Source organism: Mustela nivalis (assembly GCF_964662115.1).
Source record: "Mustela nivalis genome assembly, chromosome: 3".
NCBI classification, from domain to species: Eukaryota; Metazoa; Chordata; class Mammalia; order Carnivora; family Mustelidae; genus Mustela; species Mustela nivalis.
Window position 1 is genome coordinate 139645847 of NC_139022.1, and position 18908 is coordinate 139664754.

At 52.6% G+C, this 18908-nt stretch overlaps 1 protein-coding gene across 3 annotated transcripts in view; it reads right to left on the bottom strand.

Moving 5' to 3' along the window:
- PPARGC1B (PPARG coactivator 1 beta) overlaps positions 1 to 18908 on the bottom strand; it is a 112246-nt gene that overhangs the window by 21740 nt on the left and 71598 nt on the right. For all 3 annotated transcript variants that reach the window (XR_014310516.1, XM_082726284.1, XM_082726283.1), the window contains 3 exons: positions 10372 to 10545; positions 3891 to 4112; positions 382 to 498 (listed from right to left, as the gene is read on the bottom strand). Coding sequence is in view for 2 of the 3 variants with exons in the window: in XM_082726284.1 (XP_082582410.1) it covers positions 382 to 498; positions 3891 to 4112; positions 10372 to 10545 (513 nt within the window). In the remaining variant the exon portion in view is untranslated. The remainder of the gene's footprint in view (positions 1 to 381; positions 499 to 3890; positions 4113 to 10371; positions 10546 to 18908) is intronic.

Genomic DNA, 18908 nt, shown 5'->3' on the forward strand with positions numbered 1-18908 from the left:
CAGAGGTGTGGACTCTCCTGTGGCTTCCCCCCAGAAGAAATCTAAACTCTTCATTGTGGTCTCCAGCAAGGACCTCAGGTTTCCGTGTGTCACCCATCAGAATAAGCCCGCTCAGAGCAGGCCACATCTTCCTGTCCCCACTCAAACCCCATGTCTAACATGATGCCTTGAACACTGAGGTGTAGAAGAAGTCCAGTGCTCTTTCCAGAACCCCAAACTGGCCTCCAGAAGTACCCAGCACACCAGCTACAAGGGCTATGTGAGACACAAGGAGGGCCACTGGAAGGTGACTGAACTTGATACCCACTAGTAAGAGCTGAAGGGTACACCCCTCAGAGGCCACCTGGGGGCCTGGTGGCCTGGGGACATGTGCACAAATACCTTGACACAGGGCCGCTGGCTCCTGGACCTGAGGCCTGCCTGGCGCCAGGCGGTCCCTTCCTTCTGCGTGTCGGAGCTTGAGGTCGGGTGGGACGTGGCGAGGAGGAGTTTCTGCAGCTGCGAGAGAAGCAGAGAGGAGAGGAGCATGGGGGCTGCGCTCCGCTGGGAGCCACAGAGATGCGCGTCTCGGAGAGACGCCGGAGCCCACAGCTAGCTTCTTGGGACAGAGCATGCTCTGAGCCCAGGTCCTCACTGGACCACGGGAGGAACACAAGCAGGGCATTTCACGACCTAGAATATGTTCTCATTACGGGAAGCTCAGAAAAGCAGACTGTCTAACAATCTAAGACACACACAGGCATCCCCATAAAAAGTAAATCCTTTTTGGAGTTATCAACCCAGAGAAGTACCTGTGACGTGGAGAAATCCAAGAATCGATCTCAGGGAATGATTTCCCGTTCTACTGTTAAAACCTGACATGAACACTTTATTGGGACGCTCTGCATACACCTGCAGTACACACACGTGTGTGCGCACGCACACACACAATCTGGAAAGTCACACAATGGTTCTTTGATATGGGATTCCAGCTGCTCTTTTTGGTTACTCATATCACACCGTTAAAAGTTAATTTCTTAAATTAAAAAAGTAATACTTGTCCATGGTGAAAAAACACACACCACAAATATGAAGGGTAAACGATGAGCAGCAAGTCACCCTCCTGCCTGAGGTGTCCCTTGCTCCTTCCCTGAGGCAATGACTATGAACCACCTTCCTGTGACCCGGGCCCGAGGTGGAATTCGAATACACAAGAACGTATGTAGCTATCACCTCCGACACACCTGACTATTTTTACACAGGCGGAAGCATACCCAAGCTTGTGTAGCTTTTCTAATTTTTCTAGAAAAACTGCTGAGATGCTTACACTTCTGCACCCAGAGGGCAGCAGCACGGTACACCCTGGTAAAAAGCAGGGAGCTGAGCACCCCCTGAAAATTCTACCAGGGATCCCACCCCAGCAAGACTGAGGACAAGTCAGGAAGCATGCTGGGTTTTCACTACAGCACTGATATCCACCCCCACACCTGGGTGGCTCAGTGGGTTAAAGCCTTTGCCTGCGGCTCAGGTCATGATCCCAAGGTCCTGGGATCAAGCCCCGCATCAGACCCTCTGCTCAGCAGGGAGCCTGTTTCCTCCTCTCTCTGCCTGCCTTTCTGCCTACTTGTGATCTCTGTCTGTCCAATAAATAAAATCTTTTAAAAAAAAGGGTGGGGATATGCCCCCCAGATCACCCAAGCAAGGAGCATCAAAGGCTCAGGCACCAGAGAAAAGACCACTCCTCACTCCCTTAGGAGCTGAGGCTTCTCACCACCCCCACCTAGACCTCAAACCAACACAGACAGCTCTGTGATTCTCTGACATGGACAGGGAAAGATCCCCGGGCTGGCGGGAAGGGACCTGGTTATGTCCAGCTCAGTCCCATTCACTATGAGACGTTAAGTGAGTCCTCCAGGCCTTGGTTTCTCCGTGGGCATAATGGCAGCAAGAACACTAAATGACTGGTTATGAACCTTTTTTTGACTCGGGAGTTTCTCATGGGGTAAGACAGAAGCTGCTGACCTCAGACACACAGAGATGTAGAGGTCCATGATGGGTTGCAGTCAGTCCACTGGTGGACTCTCTGGGATTCATGACTCCCAATTAAGAACTGGACATCTGGATCCCTTCTCAGGGCCTTTCTGAACGCTGTGGGTATGCTGGGAATCTAGACAGTGAGTCTGTTTCCTGTGAGTCTAGCACAGGGCCTGACGTGTGCAGCAGACATGGGGGAAAGGCAGTCTGAGGCATGGAAGAAATACCCTGTGGCCAGCAGGGGTCGCTCTCTGCCTCTCTGGGGTTTGATGCCTCTCCCAGAGAACCCACACAGAGAACTCCTCTTGGTAGTACTACCGCCAGCACTATTACTTAGATAGTATTTATTGAGCAACTTCTATGTGCCAGGAACTGTTCTAAATGCTCTCCGTGCATTTTCTGCACTCCTCCTAACAGCCTTTGAGATAAGCCCCATGATTAACCTCACCTTATGGACCAGGAAGCTGAGTCAGAGAGATGAGGGGTCTAAAGGACTCACAAGCACTAACTGGTGGGGCTGAGATTCAAACCCAGTCGGATTCCCGTCAGCAGAAGCCGCAACGTGGGACCAAACGTATTCTCTCGTGCCTAGCACACAGCAGGTGCTTACTAATTGTCTCACGCCACTCCAAGGAACTTGCAGGCAGTGGAAAAGAAGGATGAGGATTCTGGACCAGAAGTCAGAACACGGACTTGCTATGTTGACCAGAGGAGACTCCTTCCCTGCTCTGGGCCTCAGTTTCCCCAGAGCTGCCCTTGATAAGTCACCAAAGGCCTTTCTGCTCAGAACTTTCCATGACCTGAAACCCTTCCCAGCTCAATAAGCTCTGATTTTCCAGCTGGGTCTTGCCAGCCCCCAGGAGCTGTAACACCAGGGCAGGGAGCCCAAGATAGGTGAGTGAAGCTGGACTTCACACGCCCCATGAACTCTCAGCTTCCGGCTTCCGGAACCCTCGGCCAGAATTAGGGGCAACTGCTTTCAGTAACTCTGGATTCCTTTAAGGATGTGATAAAAGCTGAGAGCTTCTACCCCCAAAACTGCAATGCCCTGTGCACATTCCCCCGTTCCACGTGTACTCACAGACGGCACTGAACTTCCGCTGGTGGGAGCAGCAACCAGTCTGAACTCTGTGGAGGGTAACCTGGAACTAGCTTTCTAAACGGAAACATCGGGTATCTGTAGGCCCAGGAATTCCACTGAGAGGAGGCAAAGGGCTGTGCCAGGGCACTGACCACAGCGGTGCAGCAGTGAGAGTTGGAACAACATGAATCCCCACCAACCAGGGACATGTTCAACAAGTTACGGTACGTCCTTACGGAAGAACATTATGCAGCTGACAAAAAGGACGGAGCAGAGAGACCTGGGCTCATCTGAGTATTCAAGGCACACAGTTCACTGAGAAAAGGTACAGAGCAGTGTATAAGGCAGACTTTCTCTTACAGTGTTTAAACAACAACAACAAAAAAGTAGAAGAGGAAAATCACAAAACAGATCAGTAACCATGGTTACCACCAAGCAAGGAGAACGCAACTGCAGGAGGGGTAAGGAGGTTTTGCTTTGAAGGATCCACATTTCCTGTTTGCATTTTTACTGCGTGTATACGGCGTAACCTTTAGGAAAAGGTTTACGTGTGACTCTGAGGGTTAACCACACAAGGAAGGTGAGTCCATGAAATCCCAAAGGACCTACAGAGTACAGGGGGAGTTTCTGCAGTTAGCCCAGCTGTACCGGTGGGAAAGGTGAGGCCCGGAGAGGCCTTCCTGGCAGCCCTTCCAGGCTGCGCACAGAGAGCCCTGCAGGGGCTGGCGCCATCTCCCCTGCACGCAACGACCCCTACAACCAGACACCACCACGTCCACTAGAAACAAGTGCTCACCAGCGAGAGCTCGTCCACTTCAGGCGCCGGGGCCTGGGGCCTCTCCAGCGAGGGGCTGGGGCTGGGAGGTGCAGAGGAGGGGGCGGGTGAAGCCGAAGTGCGGGAAGGCGCGTCCTCCCCGTCCAGAGCCGGGAAGGCAGCCAGACCCACGTCATCTTCAGGGATGTCGTCCAGGGTCCTGGTGAGCGCTGCCAGGAGGGCCTCGTTCTCACTGTCGATGATCTGAAGTGAGGAGCGCACAGTGTGGAGCAGAGAGGGACACGGTTAGTCAGCACCCGGGGCTCGGCCGGCTTCGCGTCCCCTTAGTGGGAATCCGGTCTGCACAGGCAACTGCCCCACCATCGCCCCACTGCCAAGTCCTCTCCTGTCCCTCCCCCCACTCAGATCGCTCAGTATCATCGGGCCAGCAGATGCCTGAGAAATATGTTATCGACTCCAGGAATCATAGAAGTTTGCACGCAGGCAGCAGGTGATCCTGGAAAGAGCCTCAGCCTGGGAGCCCCAATCCTGGCTCTGCTGTCATCAATGTGGGCACAGGGCTGTCCACCTGAAAGACACCCGCTGTTCTAACTCCTGGGACCCAGCCCTGGGCCCCTGCAGCTCTCTGCTTCTGGGAACGGCATCCCATGGCAGCCTCCCAGCCCCGCTGATGCTTGGGCCCAGGCTGGCCATGTACGGACTGGAAGCTGCGGGGTTGGCCATGACAGTGATAACGAGAGCAGTAATAAAACAGCCGCCGCTTCCCAGTGGGTTCCTCGGCCTTGCTCACCACTCAGGAGGGGTCAGGAGCTTGGGCTCTGGGGCTGGGGTTGCATCTCAGATCCCACACTTATCAATCACAGGTTCTCGAGCAAGTGACTTCATTTCTTCATCTGTCCCAGGCAACAACAGTACCTATTTCTTAAGGTCATGGTTGAGGACCTAACTTCAGTTGAGTTAATGTAGATCAAGATGCCTGGCAAATGGTGCCCGGTGTGTAAGAAGCACGCCGGACCACTGCCTCCTTTACTCCTAGGATGACAGTAGTGGTGGCAGCGGCATTCCCTCCCTCTCTCCCCCCGCCCACACACACACATGTACTGAATGGCTATTCTGCACCCTGCATGGTCGGGGCACCGGTCCTACTGCGCACCCAGACGAGTGCAGCCCCTGCCCCCATGGAGCATCCTTACCAGCGGAGAACAGACTCCAACAAGGGCATAAACAAGAGCATTTTAGATAACGAAAGCCTAGGGAGAAAGGAAATGGGAGCTGCTATGGAGGGAACGTGGTGAAGATTCACAGGCTAGCTGGGCGGGGGTGGGGAGGGGAGACCCTCTATGGTGGGAGTTCTACTCCAATCTCCATTTTGCAGTTGGGGAAACTGAGGCTCGTGGAGGCTGAACAAGGTGTCCAGGGTCGCAGAGCAAATCCAGGACAGAGGAGGACTCCCCCGAGCCCATGATGGCCCAGATGAGCGGAGACTTAAGCTTTTCCAATCTAAAATGATGAGGGTCAGCATGTGCCCAGCCCGCCCACCCACAGCCCGCTGGCCCCGGTGACCAGAGGCCCCGGAGCGTGGCGATCGCACAGCTCCCTGGTGAGGCAGCGAGCCCCTCGCTGAGTGGGCACTGCCTGCTGGGCCTGTTCCGGCCAGAGGCGCATGCGGTCACACGAGGCCTCCGCCGGCACTCTCTCCCATCCCAGGTCAGGCTGTTTATCCTTTCTTCAGGAAGTGCATCTGAAATTCGCATCTCGTGACAGCCTTCTGGCTGCACTCAGCCCGTTCCAGGCCTTACAACCGCGGCAGCAGCTGCGTAACTCGAAGGGGGGACGTGGGGCGAAGAGAACAAACGCGTTTGTCATTTTTGGAACAGAGCTAAAATAAAAGAAAGGTCAAAAGAAGGTTTTGGTTGGGCCTGACCCAGACCCTGGGGAGTGTGGGGGGTGGGGGAGAGGAAGGACACACAAGGGCAGATCCGGACCCGCGGACTCTGGCCTGAGAATGCGATGGGCCCATCTGACTGTTTCCCCCCAGTTCCCCGGCCGCCGCCACCACCACCCCCCTCAGGCCAGAGTCCCCGCTATTCCCAGAGCAATCCGTCCGGCCTGGCAGGCAGTGAAGTAAGACCTTGGAACCAGGGACCCGGTGATCACTCTGGGGCCTGACCACAGGGGGCTCTGCCGCCATGGGGTGATTGCGAGCAAATCTCCCAAGCCTAGCTCAGCATCTGGGGCAGGTGGCTTCCAGGAAGATTTGCCGAAGAGAACAACAAACGCACCAAACAATGAATTCTGGCCACCAGGAGAGACGGAGATGAGCATCTCAAAGGAGAGACTCTAGAGGGAAGTTCTTCAGAAATGAGATCACCGACACTGGACTGAAGGAGAATTCCCTTTCTCCCAGGGACCACAGCCAATGGCCCAGAGATACTACGAATTATCACACACATCAGAACTGGATCCTTCAGGGATCATGTAATGGCCAGGACTGTTAAATGTGGGCCCCATGAGTGGCCGCTGCCTCTCGCCCCCATATCACTCACCAACTATGGCTCTTGTTCTTTCCACACTAGTGTCTTTTCTAAGAGAGGGAGGAGGAGGGGCAAAGGGAGAGAGGAAAACCTTAAGCAGGCTCCACGCCCAGCACAGAGATGGACATAGGACTCGATCCCATGACCCTGAGAAGATGACCTGAGCCCTGAGCCAAAATCAGGAGTCGGACCCTCCGCTGCCTGCATCACCTGGGTGCCCCCACACCAACATCTTTAACAGAGCCCTCCAGGCAGTAATTACCATTCCTCATTTTCTTACAAGGAAACCTATTTGCCATTTTTTTTCATGGCAAAAATGCCATAAAATGCCATTTTTTAATAGCGGGGGCGAGGGCAAGGTCCGGGAAACAGACTGGACAAGGTCACACAGCAAGTCAGGGTGGCGGTAGGATTCACTGTGTGCGAGGCACTGTGCAAAAATGGATACAAAACAGCCAAGACCTCAGGAAGCACCCAACAGGGTGGGCCAAAACGAAGCGAGTAACGGAAGACCTCCCCCCCGCCCCCGGGCTGCTCTGGCTCAGGAACAGCCAGCCGGGTTGGAGGCCCTGACCCTGCCGGGAAGGAAGGCCAATCTGCCCACGGCGTCCACGGAGTCTGTCAGCACCCAGGACAATGGATCACAGGGCCCATGCCACCCTCTCTTCTTCCCTGGGCCCACTGGCCAGGCTTTCCCCACTCCGCTTAGAAGCCGAGTGCAAATTAATGGAGAGTTAATCAGGGAAGCAAGGGATATTAATAGCCTCGGCCCCACCCCAGCCTTCCTGAGCAGCTCTCAAGCCAGAGGAAAAGGAATCTTCAAGAAATCCCAGGGAAAATGTTTCACTTTGAAGGCCTAGGAGGGGCCTGAATTCCAGAGGGACATGGAATAGGATTTCTGCTATGCAAGCCAGAAGAACACTCCGAAATCTTCCCTGTCCAGGGGATTCAACCACGTTCCAAAACAGCCAGGGAATCAGTTTTCCCTCCTTTTTTTCCAACAGTGGGCACAGAGATTTCATCAGAGTCTAAAAGGACCTGAGGACGCTCCCCTCCACGGATCAAGAACCACAGATCAAGAATCCACCACGTTCCTTCCTCATTCCCCACATGGGGAAACTGAGGCCCCACCCAGCAGCCCAACACCAACTGGCCCAAGACCACAGAGCAAATTGACAGAACAACCCAATGCCTGCTTCCTCCAAAAATACTTAGTGATGGTTGTGGTCCTGGCCAGAGGACTCTGGAAACACAGACACACGGAGGGTACCATCCCCGCCCCCGAGGGGCTGTTAACCCTGTTACAGTGGCTTGTCCTCCATGTTCCAAGTCTATTTCCACAGCAGTGGCACTGTCTGACTGGGGGAACACAGCTCTGACCCAGGCAGCACGGCCCCAGGATTCTCACTGGCCAAATGAGAAAACCAGGCTTGTGAATGAGGGAGAAACCATGATGCAAGTTGAGGCTTGTGGAATGGGCCACATCTTGTCCTTGGCAGGTAAAAAAGTATCTCCATCAATTCCTTCATTCAATGCAAGTGATCGAGTCCTTACGACATGTGAGGACCCCAGAGATGAAGCCAATGCTGTTTCTCCTCAAGGAACTCACCATCTAAAGGACACAGAGACACAGGCATGCCCGTGTGCGCGCATGCAGATGGGAGCCTAGGACAGGAGCTCACCAACTGCCTAAGGGGTCGACAGGAGAGCTGGGCCTTGAAGGATTTAGTCACTTGAGAGCTATTTATTAAGGCCGGAGCAAGTGCCAGGCTTGCACTCCACAAGTGAAGAGCCCAGGGATATAAGAGTGCCCAGTGCCATCGTAGTCCCCATAGTCATGGGGTTTATGACGTTGTGTGCGGTGGGGGGCAGGCACCGATCCCATAATCCCACACACAGGGGTTCATCCACGGGTAATGGGCAGAATCGGCCTGGGCTAGGGAGAGCAGGTGGGGTGTGCAGACCCTGACAGGGGAGGGGCTGGGGGAGCAGAGGTTGGCCAGGATGCTGTCCATCTGTAAGGGGTATGCCTTCCTCACTGGGCTGGGAGCCCCAGGGCCACACAGGCTCACTTGTGCCCAAGACCACTTCACACACATAGTGGGAATCTTGGCAGGGGCTTGCTGGTGGGTCTGGACAACCTGAGAAGTAGGGGCCTGCACAGTTCAGGTGGCGGTGGTCTCCATGAACCCTTTAAACCTCTCATCATCAGCTCTCCATGACCTGAAAGCATTTCCTGGAAGTTAGCCCTGTCTCAGGAAGAAAGCAGCACAGCATAGGTCTCATCCTTATTGTTCAAATAAAGAATGCAGGTCCCTGGACATAGTCGGACCTGAAGCCCAGCCCTGCTGCTCTGCACAGGACTGGCAAAGAGGTCGTACAGTACCAAGAGGTACGGCTTCCTCAGTTCAAGTCTTCACTGGATCTTTCCTAGCTGTGTGACCTGGCGCCAAGTTACGTAACCTCTCTGAGTTTCACTTTCATCACCTGTAAAATGGTCATTAATAGTCCTTTTTTTATAGGTTAGAAAGGACTTGGGAAATATCCAGACTCCTTATCATGGCCCACAATACCCTGCATAGCATCTGGCCCCTGCCTAGCTTTCTGACTCTACCCTGGTATGTTCCTCTACTACCCACCAGCTCTCTTCTGTTGCCCAATACAGCAAGCTTTCCTGCTCCCTGGCTCTGCCCTTGCTGCTTCCTCTGCCTGGAGAGCTCTGTCCTGCTCCCTGAGCTTCACACAGCTACTCCATCTCATCCTCAGAGAGGCCTCTCCTGACCACCCGGTCGTTAGAACCCCTTCTCACACCTGGCACATTTCTTCTGTGCGCACGTTACAATGACCGCAGTTTCTGCATTGGCGGAGCTAGGGTCAGTTTTCTCTCTAGACTGTAGACAGCACAGTGCCTGACACATGGAAGGAGCTTCCCTTTCTAGAAGGAGCGCTACAATGCATCAGGACCGAGAGAACGCTCACAGCACACGAGCACGACACCCGACACGTGACACCTGACACACGGCAATATGATCATACGGCCAGATGGGCAGGGCGAGCCTCCTCCCACCAGTCTTTATGGGGGAGGGATTTCAAGGAAAGAATAATAAATCTGACTGCACCCATCACTCAACTTATTTCACCTACTACCCTCCCCAACACACCCAAACCTGCAAATGCACGCAGAGCCTGCTCTATTTTGAAGCAAATCCCAGACATCATAGTATTTCGTACTCGGGGGCTTCTTAAAGGATGTGTCGCCCATCACGGGCCCCCGAGACTGGACGCAGAGTGTGCAACGGGAAAGGCATGGATAGGCACAGCAGTTCTTGGCTCTGCCTCTTTTCAAAGAATCTCTAGGCCCCAACTGAAAAATGAAGACAGCTGTACCCGCTCTAAGGGTTGTTAAGAGAATTCAATGAGTTAACAGACACAACAGGGACAATCCTGCCACAGCGCAGTTGTTCTATCCAAGTGAGTCATCTCCATTATGGCGTCGCTGTGGTTACAAAGCCCTGGCTCAGGAGGGAGGCCAACTGGATTTGCATCCAGCTCAGATACTGACTAGGTGAATTGTGCTAGGCACGTGACTTAACTTCCCCAAGCCTCAGTCTCCTCATCTATAAAATGGGCTCATCATCGTGCCTGCCTCACAGGGCAGGGATGAGAAGTCAGTGAGACAATACACAGAAGGGAAGTCTCGGGGTTTGGGGGGCTCCTTTCTGACTGCAGGGGCATAGCAAGAGCAGCTCTTCCCAGCCCTCCCTGTGCAGAGGTGGTAACAGGCCCGGCGAGCAGGTGAGAACCACCCCAGATCAACGGCAGATCCCAGATGAGAGGCAGGGTCCCAAGAGCTGTGGGGTGATGGGACTTCTTCGCATGAGCAAATGCAGAAGAGGTGGTGCAGCGAGACCCTGGTGCAGGGAGACCCTTTCAGGAGCAGAGATAACCTTGAGGCTCGGAGGACATACCTGGAAGAGCTCGGAGTCATCGGGGCTGTACTGGCTGGGTTCAGTCTCCGAGTTCTCTGGGCACCACTGCAGCTCCCCGAAGCAGGTGGCTGAGTCAAAGTCGCTGGCATCCAGCTGGGAGAGGTCAAGCTCAGGAAAGTCAGCGCAGAGTTGCTCCTCCCCGGACCCCCCACCCTGAGGAGACAGGAAGGAAAGGAGGTGAGTCAGAGCTGGGCCTGGCTGGATTCAGGCATGGACCCTTCTTACTCATGGTGCTGCCAGCCTGGAACCCTGGCAGCTCTTAGGCCAAGGCCTGACTTTGCCACGTGACCAAGAGATGTCCCACCCTCCAGCAATGGTCAAATGAAGCCAGGCCCTGGCAATACAAATTCTGCCTGCTGTTCTCTCCCACACATCCCTCAAAGCCCTTTTTCCCCACAGCACCTCTCTCTTCTTAACAGAACTATTGTGTTGAAAACTTCATTAGAAGCTTTAAATAGATCCTCATTTACACTACTGTCCCCACCTGAAAGGGGATTTCTGGAACGCAATTATCAATAATGAAACAAAAAAAAACCAGCAATAAGAACGGCTGACTTTTTTTTTTTTTTTTTTTTGGACAGAGAGATCACAAGTAGGCAAAGAGGCAGGCAGAAGAGAGGAAGAAGCAGGCTCCCCGCTGAGCAGAGAGCCCGATGCAGGGCTCGATCCCAGGACCCTGGGATCATGACCTGAGCAGAAGGCAAAGGCTTTAACCCACTGAGCCACCCAGGCGTCCCGAATGGCTGACATTATTGAGCAATGACGATGTTCTGGAGAAACATTCATCCATGTTCTCGAGGGCTTCACAGGACCAGGTGTAATGTCTAAAACGTGGAAGACCACCCATCCGAGGACAACAGGTAAATAAAACTATAGTCACCTGAAGCACAGAATACCACGGTGCCTCGGAAAAGAATGAGGCAGCAGTATATATGCTCTCCAAGACACATTAAATGGAAATAAAAACTAAACTGTAGACTAGAACCAGTAGACTATTATGTCACATGTGTAAAAGAGAAAAATCAAACTACGCAATTCTTTGCTCACAGTAATATATATGCACATGTCCAGGAAAAAGTCTACAAGTCTCTATGCGCACCTGACCGTGGTGGATGGGGGACGAGGGAGGCACGGAGACTGTGGTAACAGCACTGACTGAACCAGCGTATCTCCAAGTGCAGTTCCGGGACAGGCAGGGTCAAGACCAGCAGGGACCATGTTAGAAACAATGCAGATTCTCAGGCCAAAGCCCGGAACGACTCAACAGAAGGCAATGGCTTTCTGACCCTGGTCTCCCACATCTAACAAAGACCAGTAGAAGGGCTGCCCTGCAGACTGAGAAATCGCCCGAGCTAGGAGGCTGACCCAGAAACGGCGGACCACAGGCCTTGGGGTCCGGCAGACCTGAATCCTCGTCCCCACTCTGCAGCTGGGAAACCTTGGGCAAAGCTCTTCTCCTCTCTGAAGCCCAACAGCCTCAGCCGTAGAATGACAACCCCCGCCCCCCGGAAGAGTTCAGACTGAATAAGGCGATGTTACAGCCTGGCTTGGAGATGTTCAGTAAACGGTAGCTAACGGAACCAACAACAAGTCAGAACTAATACCGGTAAAAACAGCAGTGTTTCGTGGTGGGCAGAGAGGGTGTAACAGCCTTAGAGAACAAGAAAAGGCCTGCCACTTAAAAAAAAATAGGCTTTGCACAGGCCTCTTCCTTAATTGTTCCCACTTACTAAGCCTCATAAATTATGAACAAATGTATATTATTAGCTCAACTTGACACAGGAAAAAGGCTTTTATGCGAATTTGGGTCAAATGTCTTAATTGGCGTTTTGCAAGAATCCTGTATCCACGGGCAGCACCAGCGTCAGGTTCTCTCAAGTGGCTGGTCCCCTGCTCTTAGACTAGGGAGCAGGGAGCCCAGTTGAGTCTCTGTCTCCGGGGACATCCCAGGGATCACCCCAGGCCCCATCCAACATACCCTACTACCACCGGTCACTACCACTCAGCCGCCCTGGCCCAGGGAACACCGGGCGGGGGGAGGGGGGGGGGAATTGTTCCTCAGCTTCCTTCTCCTCTCTGTCCCTTCAGGTTGTGGGGATGCTGCAGTCCTGCCTGTTCTAGATGGTCTGTTTCCAGTCTTCGGCTATCGTGAACAGGTCCGCCATGTGTGTGTTTAAGTCTTTATGTGGACATACGTCTTCAGCTCCCTTGGGCAGAAACCTACGAGTGGCATGGCTGGGTCATACAGTAAGTGTACGTAACTTTGTAAAAAGGAAAAAAAATTGCTCTCCAGAACTGTTTTACCATAGTCCACGCTTACCGGCTGTGCTGAGTGTGCCAACTGTCCCACACCCTCCCCAGCACCTGGGGTTGTCAGTCATCTTAATTTTAGCCAAGCGAGTGAGTGCATTCCAGCATTTATTAAATGCTACTATGAGCCAGGCACTGAGACAACGGAAGACCCCGTTTCTTCCCTCACGAGCTGACATCTTGGTAGGGAAGAAAACACACAAATATTTCCTTATAGGTTGTGTTCGTGCTCTGAAGGAAACAGGCCAGGTGCACTGAGGGAGTAGAACAGAGGGAAAGGAAGTCTGTGTTGGGGGGGGGGGGCAGGAAAGGCTTCCTGGAAGAGCTGGCGTCTGAGTTGAGACTTGGAGGAGTCAGGCAGTGGAAGACATGCGGAGGAACATTCCAGGCAGAGGGCCCAGCAAGGCAAAGACCCGAGCGTGGGCCAAGGCTAGAGCACTATGCACTGACCAATAGTGGGGTAGGCTGCAACTCGGGGAGCGGGGGGTGGGGGGGGGGGATGCCTTCAGAGGGGCAGGTGGAGGCCGGATCAGGCAGAGATTGTAAGGGATTTGGGTTTTACTCCAAGTGTGATGGGGGTGGGGCCGGCGTCAAGCAGGCAGATGGGTTAGGCGGGTGCAGCACCCAGGAGAGGGGCAGGTGGCGGGACTGGGAGGCACCACTTGGCCACAGGGAGGGCCTGTGGAGTGAGAGGGGGGGCCAAAGCAGAGACACAGGAGTTCTGGGCAGCCGGGGTCTCCCTAGCCAGCAAAGCCCCCAGCAATGAGCGCTCTGGGAAGCCCTTCCTGTATACATCCCTGATCCCTCTCATCCCATCACTCAGAGAAGCCACATCTGTAGGACTTGTTTCCTGAGGCTCAGAAACGACTTCAAAATCAGAGTCCCAGAATCCCAAACTGTTTGCCAGGAATCAGCAGCCCTGAGTGGCTGTCCCAGAGAGCCACTGCAGACAATCTCGGCATCCGAGGCTTCTTCAAGAATCAGACAAGGGTGGGGCGCCTGGGTGGCTCAGTGGGTTCAAGCCTCTGCCTTCGGCTCAGGTCATGATCTCAAGAGTCCTGGGATCGAGCCCCACATCGGGCTCTCTGCTCAGCAGGGAGCCTGCTTCCTCCTCTCTCTCTGCCTACTTGTAATCTCTGTCTATAAAATAAAAAATAAAATCTTAAAAAAAAAAAAAAAGAATCAGACAAGGGCTATGCGTAGCTCTTATCACACCCATAAAATAAACGTCTGAGCAATGCCTGTGCGTGCAAGAAACTTACACTAACTTCCAGGCCTTCACAAAAGCAGCTTAGGAATCCCGGGACTGGCTGGTCTACCTCCTTCACTTGGCAGATGGGGAAACTGAGGCTAATGGATTTGCTCAGGGTCATCCAGGAGTGGCCTTCCCATCAGAACCATGCTGCCTCCTTTATAAAACACCCACAAAATGGCCATGACTACTGCACTTACTGGTTATTCCCAGCTTCTCAACATACTCCAAGTGTACCCGGGACATAAAAATAAAGAAACCTCAGCTTCACAACCTTGTCGATTAGGGCTGACGCCACTCTCTGCCTCGAAACCATTAAGCACTGCATTAATAGTGATTTCTCTGGCCTTCTCCATATTCAGAGAGGCTTTCTGAAGGGGTGCTTCAGATCACGGTCCATGCTAATGACCTCACCTTAACTTGATGACCTCTATAGAGACCCTGTCTCCAAATCAGGTCCCTTTGAAAGGTACTGACTTAAAGCCTTGCTGTTGGGTCCCAGCCCTCCACTGGAGGCCCCCTAGTGGTACTGGAGGGCACAGCATGGCAATGACAGCCACTGCCATCACCGAGCTTATTATTACCAAATGTCAGGGGCCGCAATACGGGATTCTTAAAGTGACCCTTGCAGGGCTGGTGTCACTGTGCCCATGTCACTTCTTGGGAAACTCTGGGACCTGGTCCCTTGTATGCGTCTGCCCAGGCTGCTTGTAACAAAGCACCACAGGGGTGCCTGCGTGGCTCAGTTGGTTAAGCAACTGCCTTCGGCTCAGGTCATGATCTTGGAGTCTCTGGATCGAGTCCCACATCGGGCTCCCGGCTACGCAGGGAGTCCGCTTCTCCCTCTGACCTTCTCCCCTCTCATGCTCTCTCTCTCTCAAATAAATAAATAAAATCTTAAAAAAAAAAAATAAAAAAATAAAAAGCACCAGAGGCTGGGGCCTAAATGACAGGAAGGTTTGATCCTCCGGGTCTGGAGGCCGGGAGGCTGAGCTCCCGGTGTTGGCATGGGTGTCTCCTGCTAAGGCCACTACTGTTGGCCTGTGGATGGTGCTCCCTGCACGTCTTCCCATTGGCTTGCCTCTGTGGGTGCCTGCCTCTTTGTCCACGTTTCCCCTTTGGATAAGGAGACCAGCCAGACTGGATCACGGTCCATGCTAATGACTTCGCCTTAACTTGACGACCTCTATAGAGACCCTGTCTCCAAATCAGGTCACATTCCCAGGTGCTGGGGGTTGGGGCTCAAACATATCTTCTTTTGGAAGACACAACTCAACCCATGGCACCCAGGGTCCCAGAATGGTGAAGCTGAGATTCAAAGCCAAGTCTCTTTGCTTCCTGCCAAGTCTGTGCCATTGCCTGGCATCTGCTTCTGAAAGTGGAAAGCAACATTCGAGACCATTTATTCCCGTTTACCGATGGGGAGGTGGGGGCTTTCGGACAAGGGCTGAGAAAGATCTAAGTCCCACGGCAAGTTCATGGCTGCACAAGGACAGGCCTGGGGCTGTGCCGTGCCCTGGCCTCCTGCAGACGGCCCACTCTGGTCCCCACCACTGGTTCACTTACGCTCCTGCTATGGGATGCCCCTCTGGTTGCTGGGCCTTCTGCACCCATTCCTCCAGCAGCATCACATGCCTGATCTGAAAAGGCTGCAGCTGCCCGAAGCCAGGGAGATAAACGGCCCTCGCAGTGGATTAATGGTGTTTTGTACATTCACGTAAGTGGCTTCACTGGAAGCCTGTGTATCTTGTTGGAAATCGATTCGCTGCTTAAGAAAGAATGCATCTTCAGGAAAAATTGGTGGCTCCACGTTCCTGACTACAATCAACGAACCAAGCTTAGTCCCTGGCCTAAAGCACATTGTCAGAGTTACTGAGCGAAAGGGAGTAGGAGGGGGAGAAGGCAGCCTGCCGTGACAGAGGTCAGGTTCTGGGCCTGTTCACACTCACTGTGCGTCTTTCTCCGAGTGCACACTTCACTATGTCACCTGCCCTCTCGGTCCTCACTGCCTCCTCTAGAAAAGAGCATCCAACAGACAGACTCTGTGAACCCCTCTTGCTCAATTCGGGACAATTCTGTACTAATCTAGTTTCTGAAATCCAGAAACTAGAGGCTTTTGGAAGTATCTAGGTAGAACCTGGCACTTTACTTATAAATTAATGAATGAATGAATTTACCAAAGGGGAGACAAAGGTGGAGAGGGAAGAGCTGTCCTGAAATTTGGAAAGAGGCACAGACAAAGGTCTGGGCCCCAGCTTTGCTGTTTAATGCTGATCCTTTGAGGTCAGGGTGTAACTTTGGCAGCCTCAGCTTCTACTGACAGAAGGGGGATAATAAAAAGAATCCTGGCACAGGCACCTGGGTGGCTCAGTCGGTTAAGCAACTGCCTTCAGCTCAAGTCATGATCCTGGAGTCCCAGGATTGAGTCCCACATTGGGCTCCCTGCTCAGCAGGGAGTCTGCTTCTCCCTCTGACCTTCTCCCCTCTCATGCTCTCTCTCTCTCTCTCTCTCATTCTCCCTCTCACATAAATAAAATCTTTAAAAATAAAATTAAAAAAATACAAAGAATCCTGTCTCATAGGGTTCTTACAAAGATAAAGCAGCATAGGTTGGGAGCCTAGCATACATCAGACACCCGTGAATGGTGGTCACAGATACAGTCCCTACAGTTGACTTTCAAGTGACATTCACAGCTATGGTCTCACTGGTACCTTTCTAAGATGCAGGAAATGGTTGATAGCCAGCATCCCCATTTGACTGATGGAAAAACGGGGGATATCAGAAGGTCAATGCTTGGCCTTGTCTTCTGACCCATTCCCTCAGTCCTAAACCTATTGGCTCTTCCAACTCTGGGTTCCTTCAACCTCCACCAGCCCCCTGATCCCAGTGTTATCATCATTCATGGTTTCTGTGGGAGAAATAACCTTTTCCTGACAGCCAAACTACACTGGCTCCTTCCAGACCTGCCTGGGATGAAGGGGAGCAGGGCCCCCCACTGGGCCTGACAGACCCCTTGACCACCATCATGGAGACTCCAGATTAGGACAGTAGTTAGGGTGGTGCACTACTGCCAGCACAGAGCCTCCTCTACTGACAAGAAGCTGTATTTGATGGTCTGAGGCAACTTTTCCCTTTTAAATTGCCATCAGGAATGGCCGGACGAGCCATGTGATCTGCTAGGGTGGGCAGTGGGGTCAACTTCCCTGCCTTCCTAACCATGGTGGATACCACTAACCAAACACCCACACCACTGTACTTCCTGCTGAGCCCCAAGCCTGCTCAACATGGAGCCTTAGTAGCCACTACTAATCAATTAGAACTGGCCTGGTCTGGACCTATGACTCTGTACCCATACTTTCCTTCTAAGAAGGAAGTAAGGTAGATGTTCATTAAGTCCCTGCAAAGCCATTTCATTAAACAGATGTTTTCTTCTGTCCCACCTTTGTTATATGGCTGGTCTCCCACCCATGCCCCTTCTTACTGGTGGCAGCCTGCTGATTTTTCTTGGGGAAGTTGCCCCTTTGTACCACCTAGACGGTCCAGGGAAGCACAGTCTGGTTAATTAAAAGCCTTCACCCGGTGACCACAACAAGTGCTTCACCTGGTTCAGAGATAGATCGGAGTGAACACCAAGACTTTGCTAAAGCATTTAAACTAGGGGCTCAGCTGGCTGAATTTAATTCTGGAGAGGCTGGCAGCCATCTTTGCCACTGCTTGGGAAGAGAGCCTGCCTCAGAATGAAGTCAGCTCAAGGAATGTAGAGCCAAGAAGCAGAGAGAGAGTACTGATAAAATAACTTAAACACCTGGATCCAGCTGTGCCTGAAGCCAGCATATTCTCTTTACTCCACAGTTATAGGAGTGAGAAAGTTCTCTTTCCAGATTATGTACTAGTTTCTATCACCTATCAATGAAAAATTTACGACTAATTCATCTCTCTTACGCTAAAAAAAAAAAAAAAAAATCGAATCTTCCCACTGTCTTCCAAATTAGTTCAAAACTCCTGGGGCGCCTGGGTGGCTGAGTGGGTTAAAGCCTCTGCCTTCAGCTCAGGTCATGATCTCAGGGTCCTGGGATCGAGCCCCACATTGGGCTCTCTGCTCAGCGGGGAGCCTGCTTCCTCCTCTCTCTCTGTCTGCCTCTCTGCCTACTAGTGATCTCTGTCAAGTAAATAAATAAAATCTTTAAAAACAAAACAAAACAAAAAAACTCCTGAATAGGCTTCTAGGAGACCAGTAAGAAGAGTAACTGGTCTTTGTCCACATAGAAGTAGTTACAGCATCCTCTGAAATAAGACTCAGGAGTCACAGACACAAAGTGAAGCTCCAGAAAGAATAAGTGGGAAAAAATTTTTTAAAAGATTTTATTTGTTTATTTGACAGAGAGAGAGCCAGAGAGCACAAGTGGGAGAAACAGCAGAGAGAGTGGGAGAAGCAGGCTCCCCATCAAGTAGGGAGCCCAACGTGGGGCTCAATCCCAGAACCCTAAGATCATGACGTGAGCCAAAGGCTGACACTTTACCGACTGAGCCAGCGAGGTGCCCCAGAAAATTGAGGGGTTCTCAGCCAATCTTAAAAGAGCAAACACCCAGAATTTAGACAAACCAGGCCACTGGAAAGGCCTCCCACCAACACAGTCAAGGTTAAGCCCCTCAACCCCTGCCTTGAGCTGCCCGCTCAGGGTTTCATGTAAAGACGACCCACAGAAGGTCTAGTGAGAGTGCGTTCTCCAACCTGGAAAGCAAAACAGGTTCCAGGACTCCAAACTGGGCTCTGAGTCCAGGCTGGACCCCGCTCACCGGGAAGGGTGACCAGATACCAGTGCCCTTCGGTAGGCAGGGTAAAAGGACAGAACTCTCTCTGAACCCATTGGCCACGTTAACACTGTCCATCTCATCTCCTCCTGTGACAAAAGCATCCACTGATGTCCACAGAGCCCCAGAGACACAGGGGGG